Raw genomic sequence first — 19,404 nt, 5'->3', positions numbered from 1 at the left:
ATAGGTTCCTGGACTGAGCTGGCCTTCTTCACCAGTCTGTTTAGTCTCACTCTCCTTTGTCTTTTCTTTTGAAGTCTTGTCTTTTGTTTGTTACAAGTCAAGATGAACACTGTAGTTCAAGATATTACAGGCAAACATTGTAAATGTAACTATCTGTCAGTGTAGCAAGCAAAATCTACTTAAGTTTTTGGTCTTAACTTTGATCCTTATCTGGGTTTGTCACTTAAATGCTGATTATTTAAGTCTTCAAGACAAATACACTCACTGAGATGTAAAAAAAAAAAAGAAAAAAGAGGTTATCTGACCAGAAACTCATCGGTTAACATTGGTTTGCTCACAGTTAAACACAGCCACTATGTTTGTTTTGTGAAAACATTATGTGCCGCTATAAAATTATATTGAATTTATTTTCATCACTTGTCTTGATTTTTAATAATCAAGGATGTGATAAAAGTTTATGGGTACTTTTTTAGTAAAAGGCAGTTAAACTTTTAGTTGATTTCTTTTCAGGCTTAAAGAGTTTGGTAAACCCTAATAATTGATTTTTTTGGAGGATTTGCACATAAACATCTTGATATGCCTACCTGTAAATGTTACTGAGCAAACCAAGTTGTGTTTGTGCTTTAGTGTGTGTATTCATGCAAGCTGTGCAGATGAAACAAGTCCAAACGTTAAAGCTCAAAGGTGAGACCACCCTCTGAACAAAATCCTCCTCCATCAGTTGTGACACTTTTTTTCTGGAGACTCTGCAGAGAAAGACAGACAGGTGAAGAAAAGGACAATATCATGGCAACTTCTCAGGTAAATCATTCATTATTTTATATAAATGAAAAAAAAATGTTTTAAACAAGTAGCTTAAATCATTAAGTGCTATCTTAGGGTGAATGACCTCCAGGCCAGAATTGATCTTGAAAAACAAACCACAGTTTATGTCTCATAAAGTCATAACTTTGTCTAATCTATCACCAGAACTGTTACATGGTGGACTATCAGTAAAATATTAAAATTGGTGAACGCTTATTTATCAATTGTATCTCTAATACTTGTTTTTAATGTTCTCATTTATCATATGACCTGTTTCTCTTAATATTTTTTTTACATTTTTTAACTTTATTTTATCTTCTTAGACTTTATTGGATTCATCTTTAGAATTTTACCAAAGAAATCTCTGGGATAAAAAAAAAATCTGATCTGATTTTATAATTGTGCTGTAATAATCATCAAGAGAAATGATTTATAAACATTCAGTCACATATAAAGTAGAAGTAAGTTGTCTGACTGTAACACATAACATGTGAGATTCCTCTTGTTAAAGTTGGTGATGTAGTGCATGGTAGATATTGCTGAATAAACACTTCTGGGCTTATGCAAAGACACAAGCCAGCACCAGGCCAAAGACCAAACTCCAGAAGACAAAGTGGGATCAATTAAAACCTAAACATCAAATTATAGGTCTCTGCACATTTAAAACACAAGGAAATGTTAAAATCAGAATACAAGGTGACACCTAAAGTGTTGGTTTCTTGTGTGTGCAGAATGTGGAGTTTGTGCGAACAGGCTACGGCAAGAACACGGTGAAGGTGCTGGTGATCAGGAGACAGGGGAGCCATCACTCTATCATTGAACTGAAAGCTGATGTGGAGCTCACACTCAAAACACGCAAGGATTATTTACAAGGTGACAACTCAGACATCATCCCCACGGACACCATCAAGAACACTGTGCATGCCCTGGCCAAGCTCATGGGGGTAAGTCGCCAGCAGCAGCAGACAACTTCCCAACTTCCCACTGCAGCTCCCAACTCCAGTCTACAGTTATTCCAACACAGGACAATTGTGATCAGTCTTTTCGAAATGAACTTGCATTTATTTTACAAGCTCATTTCTTTTCTTTTGTATTATTTTTCATTTTATGAATTATTTATAGAGAAAAAAATATTGCTTTATCATTTTTTATGATTTAATTTCTGTATCACATTTGATAAATTGGGTGGTTTTGGCAATTTTTTGTAATGTTTTAAGTAAATGTGCTTTCTTTCAATACAGAAAATACTTATTAAAAAAAACAAAAAACAATTAAGATATTATTCTTGCCACAGCTTCTTAAAACTAAGAAATGATTTGCATGAAAAAGTTTTTGATGATTTCACCAGAGCACTCCTAGAAAAGGGCCAAAATATAACTTCAGCTGCCTGTAATGGAATGATTTCCCTGAAAAGGATTAAATAAATTCTGTTACATTTTTTAAAAAGGTTTTAAAGAAAACTATCATGCTGATGAGCTTGTGGTCTTAAAAACTCATGTATCAGAAGGAAAAGAAAACCACGGTTTGTTTGGCAGATGTGTGTTTTAATTTTGAAAAACTTGTTAAATTAAACATAAAATATGAAAATATGTTAAATTTAAAATCTACATCTAAATCTTAATCCCAATGTAGTGGCTTTTTTTTTTTTTTAAAACACCTTAAGTGACCCCTGTCCCAAAGCTTGATCACACAGTCACCATTAAAACAGGAGCAATCATGTCCTTATTACTTGTGATAAATCAATGTTCATACTCATTAAATAACCCTCATCATAAGTCTGTCTTACTGTGGGTTCTATTTCATTTTTCACAGTGTTCAATCTGTCTCTGTGCTTTAGATCTCATACATATCTGTTTCAGGTAAAGACCATTGAACAGTTTTCCCTCGACATCTGTAACCATTTCCTGACCTCTTTCAACCATGTGCTGAGGGCCAAGGTTCACATGGAGGAGGCTCCATGGAGAAGGTTGGAGAAGGTAAAACAAGGGCTTCAATGATTGACAAAAGTTTGCCAGTTGGATTAAATCTGTTTTACTTCAAGTCTTCCTCAACCCTCAGAATTATTTTTACTACTGTGTAAAATACAGTTGGTCAAACTTGATTTTTAAAAAGTTCGTCATTGCCCTTTATTTTCTTTTTCACAGAATGGAGTTGAGCATGCTCATGCATTTATTCTCAGCCCAGAATCTTGCCGATTCTGTGATGTTGAACAGAATCTTAACGGTAAGCATATTTATACACACATAGACAGAAACACAGAGTACAGACTATTTTGGGGGAAAATAGCAAGTGTTTGGCAACTCATGCAATATAAAGTCAATAATATTTTGCAGGTATGTATGCACAGCTCATATACCATAACCATGACCAGTTAACACAAAAATCAACAGTGTGATGTAAGCAAAGTGACAGCAATCATTGTTTCACAATTATTTCATTTAGTTCATGTGTGTCTTTTATAGCAGCGCTGATTTACACGTCTAGATCGTCTTGATATCTGTTAGTAGACATCTGATGGAACTCTCAGTAGTGTCTGCTTCTGTGGAGCCTACAGTGGTTTTACCAGGTCTTCATTCAAAGTTTGAGCAGGGGATTTACCTGATCTGCTTTTCTTACATTTGGTGTAAATGTGAAGTGTAAGGCAACTTAGATGTAACTGGATGTGTAAAAAAGATATGTTGTCACCAGTTTTGTCTGGGTCCGGTTTTTGTTGCTGAATTTCATCTCATGCTCATGCTCATATAGTACCAGATTTTAAATGCCTGTTGTCTTGAATGTTGACACTGTCTGAAAATATCCTTCAAAATAACGGTGCACACAGGCACACCTGTGGTTCACAGTGGGGTGAAGAACATGACAGTGCTGAAAACCACTCAGTCTGGTTTTGTGGGTTTCCTGCGAGACCGCTTCACGACCCTGCAGGAGGCCAAGGACAGATGTTTCTGCACCTCTGTCTACGCCAGGTGGCGCTACAACAAGATTCAGGACGTGGACTTTGATGCCTCATGGTAATAATCTGTCAACTACATGTAAAGGGGCACATTCATTGATCATCTGTAGGAATTGATGATGGAGTGCATGCATTCATCCGTTAAAGAGGAGGAGAGGATGCTGCAAATTCTGAACAATTCAGAGAAAAACACATTTTAAAAGTTTAAAATGTGAAAATACCTACATACATTTTTCTTTGCAGGAAATGTGTGAAGGAGACGATTATTGAGAAGTTTGCTGGCCCCTATGATCTTGGAGAGTTCTCACCATCTGTGCAGAAGACACTTTATGACTCGCAGGTCCTCATCCTGGCCAGAGTTCCTGAGGTAAGACTACATTTCTGGTCATAAGATTTTTATCTGTTTTTAGGGTCAAACTTTTGCTTCCAATATATCTATTTATAATATGTGATCAAAAATATCCAAGCTGTCAGAAATGCTTATTCAGAAAGGCCCAGGCTTTAAGTTTTCTGTCTTTCAGATGGATGAAATTGAGATTGTCATGCCAAACCAGCATTACTTCACCATAGACATGACAAAAATGGGCCTCAGCAACAAAGACGAAGTAAGTCCTGATGCTATTTGTTTTTTTAAAAAAGTTTCAGTTATTTGATCATTGATTTTCTCAAGTCACTGACATTGTTCACCCCCCTACAGGTCCTTCTTCCCCTGGACAATCCTTCAGGCAACATCACAGGAACACTGCGCAGGAAACAAGCCAAGCTGTAAAGGCAGTGACTCACAGGAAACACAGCTGCTGCTACATTAATCTGAATAAACTGACTCTATGCAAAAGCAATATGAGATTATCACAAAGACCAAAAGTGTTCTGAGAAAAAAAATCACCTTTGAAGTATCTTTTCAGAGCTAAAACAAAAATTAAAAAGCTTTTCACCATGTTGTGTGGAATAAAGGAAATGCAGTTCGATACAGATGTTTTGTTGACATTAAAATCCACCTGAGCCAAGCTTCAAAAGATCCTTGTTTTCATTTTAACATACTTTACTTCTACTTTTTTTCTTTTAATCACGACACTGGGCAGCTATTTTTCTCATCAGCAGGAGGAACAAAAATTTGCTTCTTACATGTAAGAAGCGTAACTATCAGGTATCTGGAGGTATTTCTTAATTTCTCTAACCTAATATGATTATCAACTGCCTTATCAATTATTATTAGCTTCATTCAACTTTGTTGTAAGTAAATAAAAGAAGAATGCAAATTAATAAAGCCATTTACCATTATTGTTCTTTGGTGAGAAAAGAGCACCATTTATTGCAAATCTTTGATTCAGATTCTCAAACTCCAGTGTTATGTTGAACATACACATCGGTAATACACACTTCAATACAGTTGTCTCTGTGACATTGCTGAGAGCACCACAGGTAGGAACATAATAAGAATATATACATATAAATATTTTCATATCAAGAGCTTTGAGCCTGGATAATGTAGATGTGTAGGAACAAAAAGGCTTCAATTGGCTCGTGTCTAGGAAAACAAGATGCTTCATTGTTACATGCCAAGGATGAGTGATAGACTTAGCTGCACAGTTTGGAGCATAAATCTGATTTTAGGACAAAATGGGATGCATTAGAATAATTTACTGCATGTATCAAAGTTTTCAGGTACAACGGAACATACACAGTTTTCAATTATACATCATCTTATGTACATATTCATTTTTTTAAACCAACATGGGTTAACTCACTTCGCACACACACAAAAATATACAGACATACACACACACAAAAAGAATCATACCCGTGGACTTTAGTCCCCAATTTCTTTCTTTTTAAATAAAACACAAACAAAATAAAACACATCTCTCAAGCAGCAGGCATAAGAATGGCTGAAAGGGTAAACAGCAGAGTGGACTCCATGTGCATCCCATTTTTGGGTCCTCGCTTATAAAAACACAGCATTCAAATCCTGTTTAAGGTGCCAGAGGATTCTTTGTGAAGCGGCAGCTAACCTGGGGTCTTCTGACACGATGATTGTCACTGAGGTGGGTGTTGGGGACGGCCTCCACTGCTACGAGGTGTTGCTCTTCAGATGTTGAGTCTGCAGCGGCTTTACGTGATACTCATAGATTTTCAGTGCAGGGCCCAGCTTTATAGACAGCCCTGTAAGGACGTCATTACGGGTCATTAGGAGCAGGGACTTGCCGTCAATCTCCTGTCAGGGGGAGAGCCACAAATATTTTAATGACATCCTGGTTTATTCTAATTATCTAAAAGTAATTTTAAGGCTACAATCTCACTCATACCTGATCCTGGAAAGCCGTGGCTTGTTCCTCAAACCCTGTTGCTTTGAAGTAGTTGACAACGTCAGCAACGCCCCAGTTGGCAGGGTCTGGCAGCTGACCATTCTCCACAGGGCTGTGGGGTGACAAAAAGGGGATGAATCTTGATGTGTAAACATATTCAATTGTAACATCTCTTTGACATCTCTTTTAAATCTTGCACAAGTTTGAAAAATCACCTTTTTGTTTCAACAGAGCCATTTGCTTTGTCTTCCATGCCAGCTATAGAAGAAAAATGGATCAATGAAAAGGTAAAATTACAATTCAAAAAGAAATAAAAAACAGGGTTGAAGCATGTAGCATCAACTCAATGGTCTCTCCCCACATAATTCATCTTAAGTAGTCAAAAATACACTTCACACATGTTAAACACAAGATGTGTTGTATTGTACATCGTTATGTTAAATCTTGCTAAACAAAATTTTAAAATAGAATGACACAAAACCAACTTGAACTCCACTTAAAGAAGTCTCAATAAGTTAAAAATCCTTATTCTCACTGCATATCTTTCAGCTGCTTTCCATTATTGTCTGATACTGTAATAAAAACAATGATTTCAAGGGTAGAAAACCTTTTTTTTCTTCCACCAAACGAGACATGCTTGTTATCTTAAGATAACTTTGGGCAAGAGTTGAAATACTAAAACCATTAACCAGTTTGTTAACTTGTGAGCTTTCGCAGTTTGGTTAAGATGTTTCGCATGTCCTATGTTATCATTTTTAACACAACTTTTGGGATATGCTTCAGAATATGTCTTTAAAAGTTCTGGAGAAGTTTATTTGGGGCTTCTCTCTTTTACTGTTTATATTTTGCTCAATAAGAACAGCAAGGTTCTATTCCAACATGCAAAGAATACAAGTTAAAAAAATGTGTTTATGAATCAAGATTTATAGGAAATGACTTTGTAAAGAAACTATCGACCCCCTGAGGGGGTTATAAGTTCCAGTGGTTCTGTCAAGGCTTAAACGATCCCGTAGTTGGACTCCCTGCGTTTATTGAGACAATGCTTTTCTAAGTAAAATAAAAACTGTACGAAATGAATATCTTACAATCTGTAAGGTTGCAGTTAGTTTTCATCAGATGTCGTCTCTCACAGGAGCCTAAAGCGTTTGTAGCTTAAACACCATCATTGTATCTTTGTCGAAGTCTGGCATCCATTGGATATCCTCATTGCAATGGCAGCAAAATGGAGCAGCTGTGAAACATTCAGAGAGGGAATTTATAATCGACACATCAATGAAAACAAAGCTAACGCTGGCACTATATAGATAACTGACTGTGTGTGTGGAAAAAATGACCTAAAACTCGTTAGCTTGATTAAAAACTGCATAATAACCTCATTTATACGATAGAACCTTAACTGTCATATATTTGAATAAAGTTGTCATCATTTTTTAGTACTACAATAAACGACGACCGTTATGCTACAGACGATATGTAATATTTCATTGCTGCTCTCTCGTATTAAGCTAACAAGGATTGTTAGCTGGCTTCGCTATTTCAAAATTTAACAGTTACCTTATTTTGGATGATTCCTCCTTGACATCAACGGTTCGTCAAAGCTTCACGCGTACTTTGGATAACAAAAAGCTGACAAATTACTAAGATAATTTTACTAATAATTAAACGGCGGCATTAACTTGATAAATCAAGATTTAATCAAGTAAAGCCAACTAGCACCTCTTCATCGGTTTAGCTTCCTTCGCCCACATGACGGCAGAGAATCATGGGATTTGAAGTTTTAGTGTCACCTACAGTTTACAGCTCAGCTCAACTGTCTACTGGCGTACGTTACCGCAGATGCAACACACAACAGTATCGCGCACAACGTCAAAAACAACAACGTTTTTTTAATAAAAAGAATTTATTATAGTGACATATCCTTTGTTACATAAATTCTGCTACAGCAAAGAATATCCCCCTGGCAGAAAAACAAGTAAATATGGGTGGGAAAACGTGTCAGCCTTCTAAATGATGTGCAAAATGCCCCACATACTAAATAAAGACATATTTAAGATAACTGATCCCATACTGGCTTGTGACTAACTGTGAACAACTTAAACTTCAGTCAGGAGTGTGTGGTGGCTCAGGGAAAAGTGCCATAATATTACATCAAATATGACAAAACATTTTTACACACATTAGGGAGCTGTGGATGTCCTAAAAACTCTCTGGGAAAGTTTATGCACAGGCAGTTTGACCTGAAACGTCCAAATTTCCCAGGTGCAGTTTTTAAAATCTGTAAAACAATTTCCAATTATCCTTACACAAGGAAAGCAAAGAAGAAGTTACTATATTAAGAGGCTACATCTTCAATAGGCATACGTGGAAAAATGTAACTTTTTGTTTTCTATAAGGGGCAAATTAAAAGAAAGCTTTATAAATAAATAAATAATCCCAAAAGATTTGCTGGTAATAAATGCTCTGTAAATTAAACTGCTTTACTCTGCCAAAACTAAGGGTTATGCAAGGCATAAAATGAAAAATGGCATTAATTAAATGTCTGTAATATGAAAAAGTAACAAAAAAGTTGACTCCTTCAAAATGAATTCAGGATTAAATAAATGTTCACACTATTCTTTGAATATTTGACAATATATCTATAATCAGGGATAGCCAATGCCCATGTACAGTACACCAGTATCTTAAAAAATTATTTAGTCCCTAAACCATTTTCCACATTTGGTTGTTTTAGATTGTTGAGCTTGATTAAACTACTTTTTGTCATCTACAAACACTTGAGCACCACTTTAAATAATGATTGAAATCTATTCAGAATGATTGAATAGGATGTCCATCCAGAAGTAATCACATTTTCCATTGAGGTGTGTGGAAAAAAAATAAACAAAAACCCTCCTTAGACCACCAACTCTGACCTCCCTGCTGACTTCAGACAAACATTCCTGTAAAAAGGGATCAAAGATTACAGAAGCAGAGGAAATCTGTGTTTCTCTGATATCTAAGGTCAACATGTGGACGCCTTGGCTCTGAGGGTTCTGGGTGTTAAATACACATGACAAAGACAAGACAGAGTGGACAGAAAATAAAAGGTGCCCAGTGTCTCCCCCCATAGTCGAGAGGTGGGGGTAAGATAGATTAAATGCATGTAGACAATAACTTAGCAGAAGTGATTTACGACACAATGTTCTTCATAAGCCAAACTCTAGACCTTATTCCCTTTGAAAATCTGCAACAAGAAAGCTACAAACAACAACATTGTTGTCTGTTAACTTTTCTGTAACTAACAAGACTCAGCTTTAGCAGACTGGAGAGGAAGAATGAGCAAATAACGCTCCATCACAGTGTAAAAACTGGTTAAAATAATTAAAAAAAAGGGAATGACACAAAGAAACTGAAAGCTATAGTAAAGGTACATATGTGCTTCAACCAAGGTGAATGAATACTTCAAGGTTATGATATATCTGTTTTGTGTTACTATTAATAGATGGTTAATGATATAGTTTTGCTTCACTGGATTATGCAGAGAAATATTTCACTCAGATAAAAATCTAAAGCATTAATTGATGTGCCCTGCTGTGAATATAAAAAAAGGTAACAATCAAAACAACAAGAACCAAAGGGAAAATACCAAAATAAAAAAATGGGAACACTTTCAGGGGAAAATTAGCTTGTTGTGACACTGCTGTACAAACAACTTACATAAGAATGCAAAATGAAAGTAAAACAAATATGGCAATGACACAATATCCTTTGAGTGACGTGCTAAAGCTTTAGACTAAAAAAATAAAAGCCTAATTTGAAAAGTAACCCAGAATGAACAGAATATTTCAAGACCAACACTGCTTTGCATCCACAACAGCATACTCGTACAGAAATCACACAAACTTTCAGTTGTTGAAAAAATGCCATTTCAATACACTTCATTGAGTTTTGGATGTACCAAAGACGGAGGTTTGACGTGATTAACTCAAACAGCTTCAGATTTCCTGTCTTGTGAAACAGAGCTGTACCCGAAATTATATCATCTCATTCGAATACTTTTGATACCACACCATGCCTGAGGTAAAAGTAAATGTCCTGTGACTGGATATGGATGGAACAATGCTACAATTGATCAGTAAATACAGCACTGACAAGTTTCTGCTCCATAATGACACTTGTCGTTGTTAATCCAACTCACCATAGAGTCATCATGAGTTGCTTTTTCCTTCATCAAACACCTTTTTCTGTTTGAAAATCTTATCTTATGTCTCATATATGTATATTCTTATATGTACAAACACATGGTCCTAGGTCATGACGACACTAGTATGATGGATAAATGAATTACGGGTTATGTTTAAGCAGTGATGATTGGTAACTCACAAAACGAACCTTAAACAAACTCAAGCGTGTAACAGACAACAGATAAAAAGCCAAAACAACCTCAGAAATGCAAAAAAACCCCTTCTATATTCTCAAAGCTTATATCACAATATGTGCAATACCAGCTAATACAATCAATCTCTTTGTGCCACATATAAATGGTTTGAACTTTGAATGTTACGTTTTAAATAATCATTTGACCTAAAATAAAAGGAAGGCTTATCAAAAGTGGCAAACTTAAAAAACAAACAAACAAAAAAAGACAAAAACTTAAAATGTGGTCTAGTATTTTTGTGTTGCAGCACGAGTGGTGTCTGCATAATGTGCCTGTGTGTAGGTTAGTGCTAAATGCACGCAGGATCATGGCAAGAAGGACCTCATTCAGCTGTGTGGAATGAAGGAACGAGGCATTGGATTTGGAAACGAGATTACCTCAGTTCCACCTTAACCCTCAGGAGAGTGCAAATATCCCAAAATGAATGAGCCCTTATGAGGACTCCCGCCCACTCTCACTAGAAATCAGCAAACTCTTTTGCACACTTTTCTGTTTGTGAGACACGAATGTCCTCCTCTTCATAGTCGTCAAAGTTGCTTGTGTCTCCTGGTCCTCTGCACTTTGGCATGAAGGGGGCTTCAACCTGACACAGAGAGGTAAATGAGGTTTTTGTTGATCCAGAGATGCTTAACAAATTAGGCTCTGTCAAAGTACTACAAGCTGTACTTGAGGAGTGCTTTCACTTTCATTCAACCAACCATCAGCGGATAGAAAGTTCTCAGAAAAGACTGAATGTTTTTACCCTTAAAGTAATTGCAATTTCAAGAAGGACACATGGCATAACAGTGCAAATAATCACTTCTCTAATCATTTATATTCATCCTTTTTAGGTAACAGACCAACATTACCACTCAGCCCCAAGAAATACCTGCATATGTTAAGTATTACTGTTATAGAGCAATAGATTTTTTTTTGTTTCAGTCTCAGTGGTAAGTTATGGTGCCTTTTAGTTTGCATAGCACACACTAAAAATGTCTGCTTTCTGGTTATTTATACAGAAGATGGAGATACTTTCAGGAGTTGAAAAGGTAGTGATACAGAATTTCAAAAAGAATATGATCTGAAATGACTCAAGTAATACAGTAGTAAGGAAACACCAGAGTATGTTTCCTGATTGTTGTTTGAAAATGACAAAAAAAAAACCTACCTTCTTCTCATATATGGCAATCCAGTCTGTTGTAGAGAACCACTTGTGATTTTTGATGTCATTCACACCATTCTTAAGGTTGCCAAATCTCTTTGTCAGGTCAACCTGCAGCAGGTTTCTCAGCAGATCTTTCAGGTCGGAGCTGAAGTGAGAGGGGAATCGTACCTACAGGGCCAAAAAAAGAGAACTCCGAATTCTCAAGCTCAATCAAGATGAAGATCTGGTTCACCTATTTCTGTTAAATGCTTTTATACAGTATGTGGACAGGGATAAGAAAGACTGCAAAAAGAATCAAAATTTTTTCGAACAGAAAAAAACCCAAAGCCATAGAATCTGTGATCTCAGGTATGTCTATCTTTTCCTACCTTGCCGGACACAATCTTTTCATAGATCTGGATTGGCTGATCTGCAAAAAAAGGAGGGTACCCAGCTGCCATTTCATAGATGAGAACTCCAAGTGCCCACCAGTCCACAGCTTTGTTGTAGCCCTGGAAGGGGTAGAAACAGGTTAAGAAGTAGAGCTGGTTAAAGCTTATGGTCACCACTGTTTGGTTTGTGAGTCAGTGTATTCAAAGGTTCACCTTGCTGAGGATGATCTCTGGTGCCAGGTACTCAGGAGTACCACACAATGTCCAGGTTCTGCCTTTTACTTTTTTGGCAAAACCAAAGTCTGTGACCTAAAGAAAGAGCAAGAGGAGGACAATTAGAATAGTAGACCCCTGAAGGCAAAGAAAATTTGCATTCACTAAAGTTATTAACAGAAGTTGTCTCCAATTTCTGAGAGTTATACCTTTGTATCTTAACTTTCTTGTTGTTGTACTATATATCAGCAACTGTGCCAGTCAATGCACCAATCAAATACCAAGATCCAATAGCCATCAAACAAATGAGTCTTTTTCAGGACAAATCAAACAAAAGAACGGCACTGCTGCCAAACAATTTTTTGTCAAAGCTATAAAAATGTCATCAATCAGTGTTTGTTCACTTATAATATGAACATTTTATTTCTCTATATGTATATGTATGTTAGTCTAGTTATATAAGTTACTATTTGGAAGGAGAGTGCTATCAGTTTCTTCTTGTAACGAATAAGTACGTCTGATAAAGGATATTTTCCCAGTCATCTTACTGTCCTCTTGCAGACTTTGCATAAACGGCTCACCTGGATGTACCCATGTTGATCTATGAGCAGGTTTTCAGGCTTCAGGTCTCTATAGATGAGGTCCAGTGAGTGAAGATACTCAAAGGTGAGTATTATCTGAGCTGCATAAAATCTTGCATGGTGTTCACTGAAAGGAAGGACAGTGGACAGTCAGGTGGCTGCAGTACTTATCATGAAAATCGGGATACTTAAAATTCAATTTTATGCACACCATACCTGAACCTTCCGATACGCCTGAGGTGTGAGAACATCTCACCACCGGGCACATACTCCATCACCATGTAGAGGTTTGAGTTGTCCTGTTGTTCAAAGAGGGGAACATTTTGGCAGAGGTATAACAAGAAGTATCACGTTTTATGTCCATTTACTTACTGTAAGGGGTGCTCACTCTTGGTTACTCTTAACAAATTGTTTGCTGGTTATTTTTAATGTAGAAAGTAGTAGCTAGACTCTACCTTGAAAGCGTACTCCAATCTGACGAGGAAGGGGAATGAGACAGCCTGTAGTATTCGCTTTTCATTTAGAGTGTGTTCTATCTGCTTCAACTTCACCACCTCAAAAAAAAGAAAAAAAAGGAATAACAGTTATATAAGTCCAATCAGTGTTTTTATTAATGTTAAGAGCCATGTTATAAATACCTCATAAAGCTTTTGAATATGGCAAAAAGTGCTCACAATTGTCAGAACCACATCTACAATTCTTTGTTGCATTGATGATAGTACTATATGATGAAACACTTTGAAAATTCTGCAGGTTTGGAGCACTCATGAAATGGGAGGAATCTGACAAACAAGTTCTAAAAGTCAACATTGCACACACACACACACACACACACACACACACACACACACACACACACACACACACACACACACACACACACACACACACACACACACAAAAACTGCGTATTGGCACTAACATGAAAAAGCAGATTAACAACAAGCAAAGGTTGTCATATGCAAAGCAGCATGTCAACACATCAAAGTGTCAGGCGTCTGCTTGTTCAAAGGTTTAAGCTGCATTAAAACACTGTGGTAGCACCATAAAATGACAGCTCTAGTAATGATTCATCTACTGTTCAAGTTTTTGTAGGATCATTCATGTACTATATCTAAAGTAAAATAAAGTACACAGCAAATCCCAACGCAACAATTTATAAATGCATTGAATGTTTTGGGAAAAGGTTAGCAGAAATGCAACTAGATTATACACACACAAAAAAAAACACAGAATAACCTTTGATGTGATCTGCACTTGGCTAACAAGCAATAGGCATACAAATTCTTCAGACAAAGAAAAAGAACTCGTACACTAGACTTACTGCAGAAAGCCAGACAGGTTTACATCTTTAACCATAAGTGTGAGGCACAAGTGATCCGAAGACTGCTACATGAGCAACACCAGTGACATGCTAACCTCCTACCACTTTCACATCTGTATTTCCAGATCAAAACTCATGTGAAGGGCCTCTGAGGTTTCCAGTGATAACGTGCTGGGGTCGCATGAGAGTTAACTTTCCATTTCCTTTTATGAGACTGAGACACACACACACACACACACACACACACACACACACACACACACACACACACACACACACACACACACACACACACACACACACACACACACACACACACACACACACACACACACACACACACACACAGTCCTGGTGTTGCAGCACTTGTCGAGCATGCAGGAGTGTGTCTCACAGCCTACCATGACTTATAGGGCCTATTTTTAGTGGTTGAGTAAACTGTCAACTTGGTAAAAAAAAATAAAAACTTACTTTTTGTTTGTCCAAGATCTTCATGGCATAGAAGTGGTTTGTTTCTTTATGTTTGACAAGCATAACCCGCCCAAATGAGCCAGTGCCCAGAGTCTTGAACCTATCAAAGTCATCCAGGCCTGTTGTGCACTGAGGAAACAGGGTATCAATTAAAGTGTGACAGCAAACTCATAAATGAAATGGTGTATTTGTTATTGTAAGTGTAGTTTAACTTCAGCAGTAGTTCAAACCAAATGTAGTTTAGTTTGTCTCTTTGTTGGCTTAAACAAAATATATAAACTGGATGGAGATGTTTTTAGAATAAGCAGCTTTTGTTGACAGTGCAATTATGCAATCAGCTTGCATGTAACTCAACAAGATCTGATCCAGGAAGTGGCTGGGTGCTTTCATACGACCAGTCTTATCATTTAGCTTCTTCAGCAAAAGAAATCAAGATTATGTGAGGTGGATTAACCTAAAGCTTGAAAGGAGAACAACTTACCTGGGGTGGACACTCCCATTTTCTTAAAAAATCTTCTTTGGCTTTAGCTAAGAACTCTTTCACTGTAAAAAAAAAGACATCAAAGTTGGGTTTTACTAATTAGCATTTTGGCACTCTCTCAAGGTCAGGCCACATGTTGAGGGAAATAAACTGGGGTAGTTCAACATGTTCAAAGGAAGTTCACATGTTTAGGGAAACAAATGCATTTATAGGTCAGGCAACTGTCAAGTACTGTGTGATGCAGGGCTATACTTGACAGAACAGCAAAAAATACCTTCTTGAGAAAACTCAAAACCACACTAAGCAGGAAATCTAACAAAGTGATGCAAAGAGCTGCTGTGGACTTTTTGGCCACTTTTAAGTCAAACTTTCTGCATCCTTTTCAAAAAGTAGGTTAGAGTAAAGGAGGGGGCAGTTATAATGAGCAGTGACAAAAGACAAAATGCAGAACAAAACTGACACTACAGTGCAGGCAGTAAAAAGACAGTGCATTGTGAAAGTCACAGCAGACATGAGATGTCCAAAGTCACAGAGTCATAGTGAGTATCTGATGGCTAGCTGATGATGCATTTGGTATGTGGTTGCTGATTTATATGCATATCTGGTACCGAAAGACTGCTGAACATCATGTGTAAGCTGTATGTCAACTAGCTATGACTATTAACCAACATTTTGGGAGAATTTGTGAAAACAAGTATATATTTTGGGGGGTCTAAAGATTAAAATTAACTGCCTCTGTGACTTAAGATGGCTCATGAAAAAACGAGCATACCAAAAGTCTCTACAGTTCACCAAGGGTTTGCAGGAACATTCACCCACATGGATGGAAATGATGGAGAAGAGAAAGAGAGGAAGAAACATTTATGAAGTGCATAAAACAAGACCATTAGAAATTTCAAGTGGGTCAAATGCAACACACAACAAAATGGTAAGGAAAAAGAAAACACAAGTTAACTCAGAAACCTGACAAAAGCTAAACCTTAATTAAATCACTCTGCATCAGAAGAACAAGTTAATACTAGTAGGAAAGTTGATATTCTTACATTTTCTTAAAAAACCCCAGCAAAAATAAAATTTAATACAATATCTATGCCCTTTTAGCGCAACAGGATTTGACAGGCCACAAATAGTTTGCTGTCAAGTCTCTTTCTGTCTTACCAGCATTTGAGGAGGCTTTTACTATCACAGTGGACAAAGTGTTGTAAAACTTTAAACATCAGTAACAAAGAATATAAAACAGTGATTGAAAAAGACATTGTGAAAAGCACACATAACACATTTCATACTTGCAAAACAGGTCCACAAAAATGACAGGACAAGAAATATTAAGATGATGCAAGCGACTGAAGCTCCACAAAAAGCCTGTTCTTCAAAAAATTATGCCCACGGTGTTTTTACTGATGTCACTGGAGGATAAAGAATGTGCATAAATACAGAGACTGTGAACTCGATGAGGAAGATAAGGACTAACTCTAAAACAGCAAGTGCTGAAGCTGGGCTTCTTCTTGGAGCGCGAAGACCAGACCAAGAAAACTTGATCATTTTAACTGATAAGTATAGTTTGCTCTTGTTTTTTACCCTTCAAGCTTCATGCCCATCCGTTCGAATAAAAACACCAAAACAAGCTGAGACTCATCCTGCTCGGCTGCAGGTTTTAAGTGTAAAGGCAAAACACTGCACTTACTCCACTTATCCCACATGATGGTGAATTCAGAAATACGAGGCACCTCGCTCACTTGTCCTTTCTGCTCATGGCTACCCTTGCGACATTTTTGGAAGAGACGGATGGCGAAGGACTGATCCTTTCCTTGGGCCATTTTATAGACGAAGAACTGAAAAGGCTTGGAGGCAAAGTAGTCGTTTTCAGACCGAAGACCAATGAGTGACACTTGCTTCCTGTTGTATGCAGTGAAGTGCTCTGCAATGCCTGGCTAACCACATAAAGCTAAACTTCCTGTTCAAGCACTCACTACTTACTTTCAGCAACACATGCATGTCAGCTTTCCCTATAGTTGGTGTCATGTGAATAACTATTGGCCTTCTATACAAACGATAATATCGTGTTGACAACGGGATATAAGAGGGCAAAAACACAAAACAACCAGCCTCTTTATGTTATGCAAGAAAAAAAAACACAGCCGCTGTGCATTCAGAACGCTGATAAGAAAACTGTAGGTCTGTAACACCCACTGGGTGATTGGCAGGGGAAGTTGTCTCCAGGTTAGTCTGCACTCTGGTGGTTAATGGAAACAATGCAGAGCTTCTCTTTACACCCTTACTTACTCCCCCTTCTGCATACTTTTTAAACACCTATGTACCATAAATTTATCTTTGAAATAAAGTTACACCAGTTTGGGCATAAGTACCTAAAATGTGTGCAGAAATGACTTTAACAAGGCATTTCTATGTCAAGTATCGTGGCTGTAATGTGCACCGCTCTCAGCCCCTCCCTGCAGAAACTACAGGTGGCTTGAGTCAAAAGGTTGTGAGACTGTATGGACCACTGCCAAACAGAAAGCAGGTCAAGACTGGAGAATCTCAAGACACACTACTAGCAGCATGGTGCAGTTTAATGGATTACCCTCGTAATTAATGACAATGTGCACGCGAAAAACAGTGCTACTAATGTTAAGTGATTGATTAAGCACCAAAGACTGAAATTTGAGATTAAACAGGTGCAGCTGGACTAGAAGGGTGGCCACTTGGACTTGATGTTATAGCATCAACACAATAGGTTAATGTCACTGTATGAAACAGTGATAAAGGCACAACATTTTTATTTACAGTAAACTTGTTGACAGTTGACTTGACACATTAGTGTTTCTGGGGTTGGGTAACACATTTCCTTGCAATACTTCTTCCCAAACAGACCATGTTTAGAGAGTAAAGCTACACCAGTGACCTCAAAAACTAACAGCTCCTTGGTTAACCTGTTGGTGAATTCCTGTTATTAGCAATGTCAAGGCCTTGTACTACGGCTTCAGTGGAAACCCATGTTTGCTGATGTTATCTACCACCTAGCAGTTGATGCTAGCTCTTGAGTACTGACCATGGTGTTCTGGGAACTTCTATTTAAAGTGTGAAATAGGATAAGAAATCTTTCATTTTATTTATTTTAATACATTTATTTATTATCATTTCACTGTGAACACCCTAAAAGCATGATAAGAACCTTGCTGACATCTGCATCTGTCTCATTTGAAATTATTAGCCTACTGCATCGTCTATGGCAGTGTTCCCAAGTGAGAGCAGTAAACACAAATCATGACGAGGCTGCTAGCACACCTTGTAAAGTGCTTTACCAAAGATGGTTCTTCCCTGCAGCCCATATTCCTGCTATACTGTCTGCTAACACTGGATAACAGCTGCTAAAGCCTGCTCAGTACTGACTACATGATAAGCAAGCCAACGCTGAGCAATAGCTAACGCTACATGGCTGGAAGGGCAGCATGATGGTGTCCAGGTGCTTACCGCTTTCTTGCTCATTGCCTTTCTTGGCAGTTGCTGCGTTTCCCATCGTAGGAAGACAGGGCGATGCACAGCTGGCGAGGAGCGATGATGGTGGCGGTGAGCTGACAGGGTCCTCCGTTAGCTAGCTAACAAATTTCAGCTTGTGCTAGCTGGCTTGCTAACAACAACATCAATGTCTTCGTATTGTTGACAGAACCTCGACGTGCTCTGCTGACCGTCCTGTTGATTTTTATTTACAGTGTCCTTTATCGTTCAAGTATGTCCCCGCTGGAATGAAAACATGATCCAGACTTTTCACCTCTGCCTGCTGTCGTTTTGTGCTACGTTCACGTCTTATGGGAATATAGAAGACTCGATGGGTGAAACGGTGCATTCAAGTTCCGGTCGGATATTTTAATGATCCAAAACGTTATTTTTAATTTCTTGAGTCACCGTATTTATTTTGTAAATAGTTTAGGGCAATCAAAAGTATTTCCAAAGGAACTTTACAGTACAGTCGGTATTATTACTCGTCGTGCACTTTATTTTTGTACCCGTTTTGCTCACATCTTGTATGATTTTATCATGTATGTCTAATGAATGTCTTGTGTTGTCCCTATGCGCTACTGAATGAATGCGTGTCTGCGGCAAACCAAATTGTCATATATATATATATATATATATATATATATATATATATATATATATATATATATATATATATATATATATATATATATATAAATTTTTCACAGTTTCTTGGTTTGGAATCAATAAAGTAATTCTATTGTATTCTATATAAATGGTGCTAGAGTGAATTATGTTTTATACCCCTAGAATGTTTATATTTTATAACTGTATAAGACTAAAGCTATTATTGATGCACATGAAA

General features: G+C 37.4%; 3 protein-coding genes across 4 annotated transcripts; 1 reads left to right on the top strand and 2 right to left on the bottom strand.

The window, feature by feature from the left end:
• Positions 1-777: 777 nt before the first annotated feature.
• On the top strand, positions 778-4,523 carry uox (urate oxidase). Its single transcript, XM_074668919.1, has 8 exons — positions 778-801; positions 1,536-1,748; positions 2,664-2,780; positions 2,949-3,027; positions 3,626-3,812; positions 3,998-4,121; positions 4,276-4,359; positions 4,452-4,523. Exons 1-8 carry the CDS (start codon positions 787-789, stop codon positions 4,521-4,523), a joined length of 891 nt encoding a protein of 296 aa, XP_074525020.1. The 5' UTR covers positions 778-786.
• A 528-nt stretch (positions 4,524-5,051) lies between these two features.
• Positions 5,052-7,831, bottom strand: samd13 (sterile alpha motif domain containing 13). Its single transcript, XM_074668791.1, has 5 exons — positions 7,615-7,831; positions 7,146-7,291; positions 6,276-6,318; positions 6,061-6,172; positions 5,052-5,969 (listed from the first exon to the last, which is right to left on the bottom strand). Exons 2-5 carry the CDS (start codon positions 7,171-7,173, stop codon positions 5,826-5,828), a joined length of 327 nt encoding a protein of 108 aa, XP_074524892.1. The 5' UTR covers positions 7,174-7,291; positions 7,615-7,831; the 3' UTR covers positions 5,052-5,825.
• Positions 7,832-7,967: 136 nt separating this feature from the next.
• On the bottom strand, positions 7,968-18,881 carry prkacba (protein kinase, cAMP-dependent, catalytic, beta a). Of its 2 annotated transcripts, none has more exons than XM_074668790.1 (10): positions 18,534-18,881; positions 15,063-15,124; positions 14,582-14,710; positions 13,242-13,340; positions 13,003-13,085; positions 12,787-12,913; positions 12,206-12,301; positions 11,990-12,112; positions 11,625-11,789; positions 7,968-11,060 (listed from the first exon to the last, which is right to left on the bottom strand). In XM_074668790.1, the coding sequence occupies exons 1-10, from the start codon at positions 18,577-18,579 to the stop codon at positions 10,935-10,937; spliced, it is 1,056 nt and encodes a 351-aa protein (XP_074524891.1). In that variant the 5' UTR covers positions 18,580-18,881; the 3' UTR covers positions 7,968-10,934. The 2 variants fall into 2 exon arrangements, with proteins under 2 accessions (XP_074524891.1, XP_074524890.1); XM_074668789.1 differs by lacking the exon at positions 18,534-18,881 and adding an exon at positions 16,747-17,700.
• Positions 18,882-19,404: the final 523 nt, after the last annotated feature.

This window comes from Halichoeres trimaculatus, unplaced genomic scaffold, assembly GCF_033239565.1.
Source record: "Halichoeres trimaculatus isolate MK-OKI-2021-1 unplaced genomic scaffold, fHalTri1.1 fHalTri1_scaffold_4, whole genome shotgun sequence".
Classification (NCBI taxonomy): domain Eukaryota; kingdom Metazoa; phylum Chordata; class Actinopteri; order Labriformes; family Labridae; genus Halichoeres; species Halichoeres trimaculatus.
The sequence above is the reverse complement of the archived record's forward strand: the minus strand, read 5'-3'. Positions and strand labels throughout refer to the sequence as shown.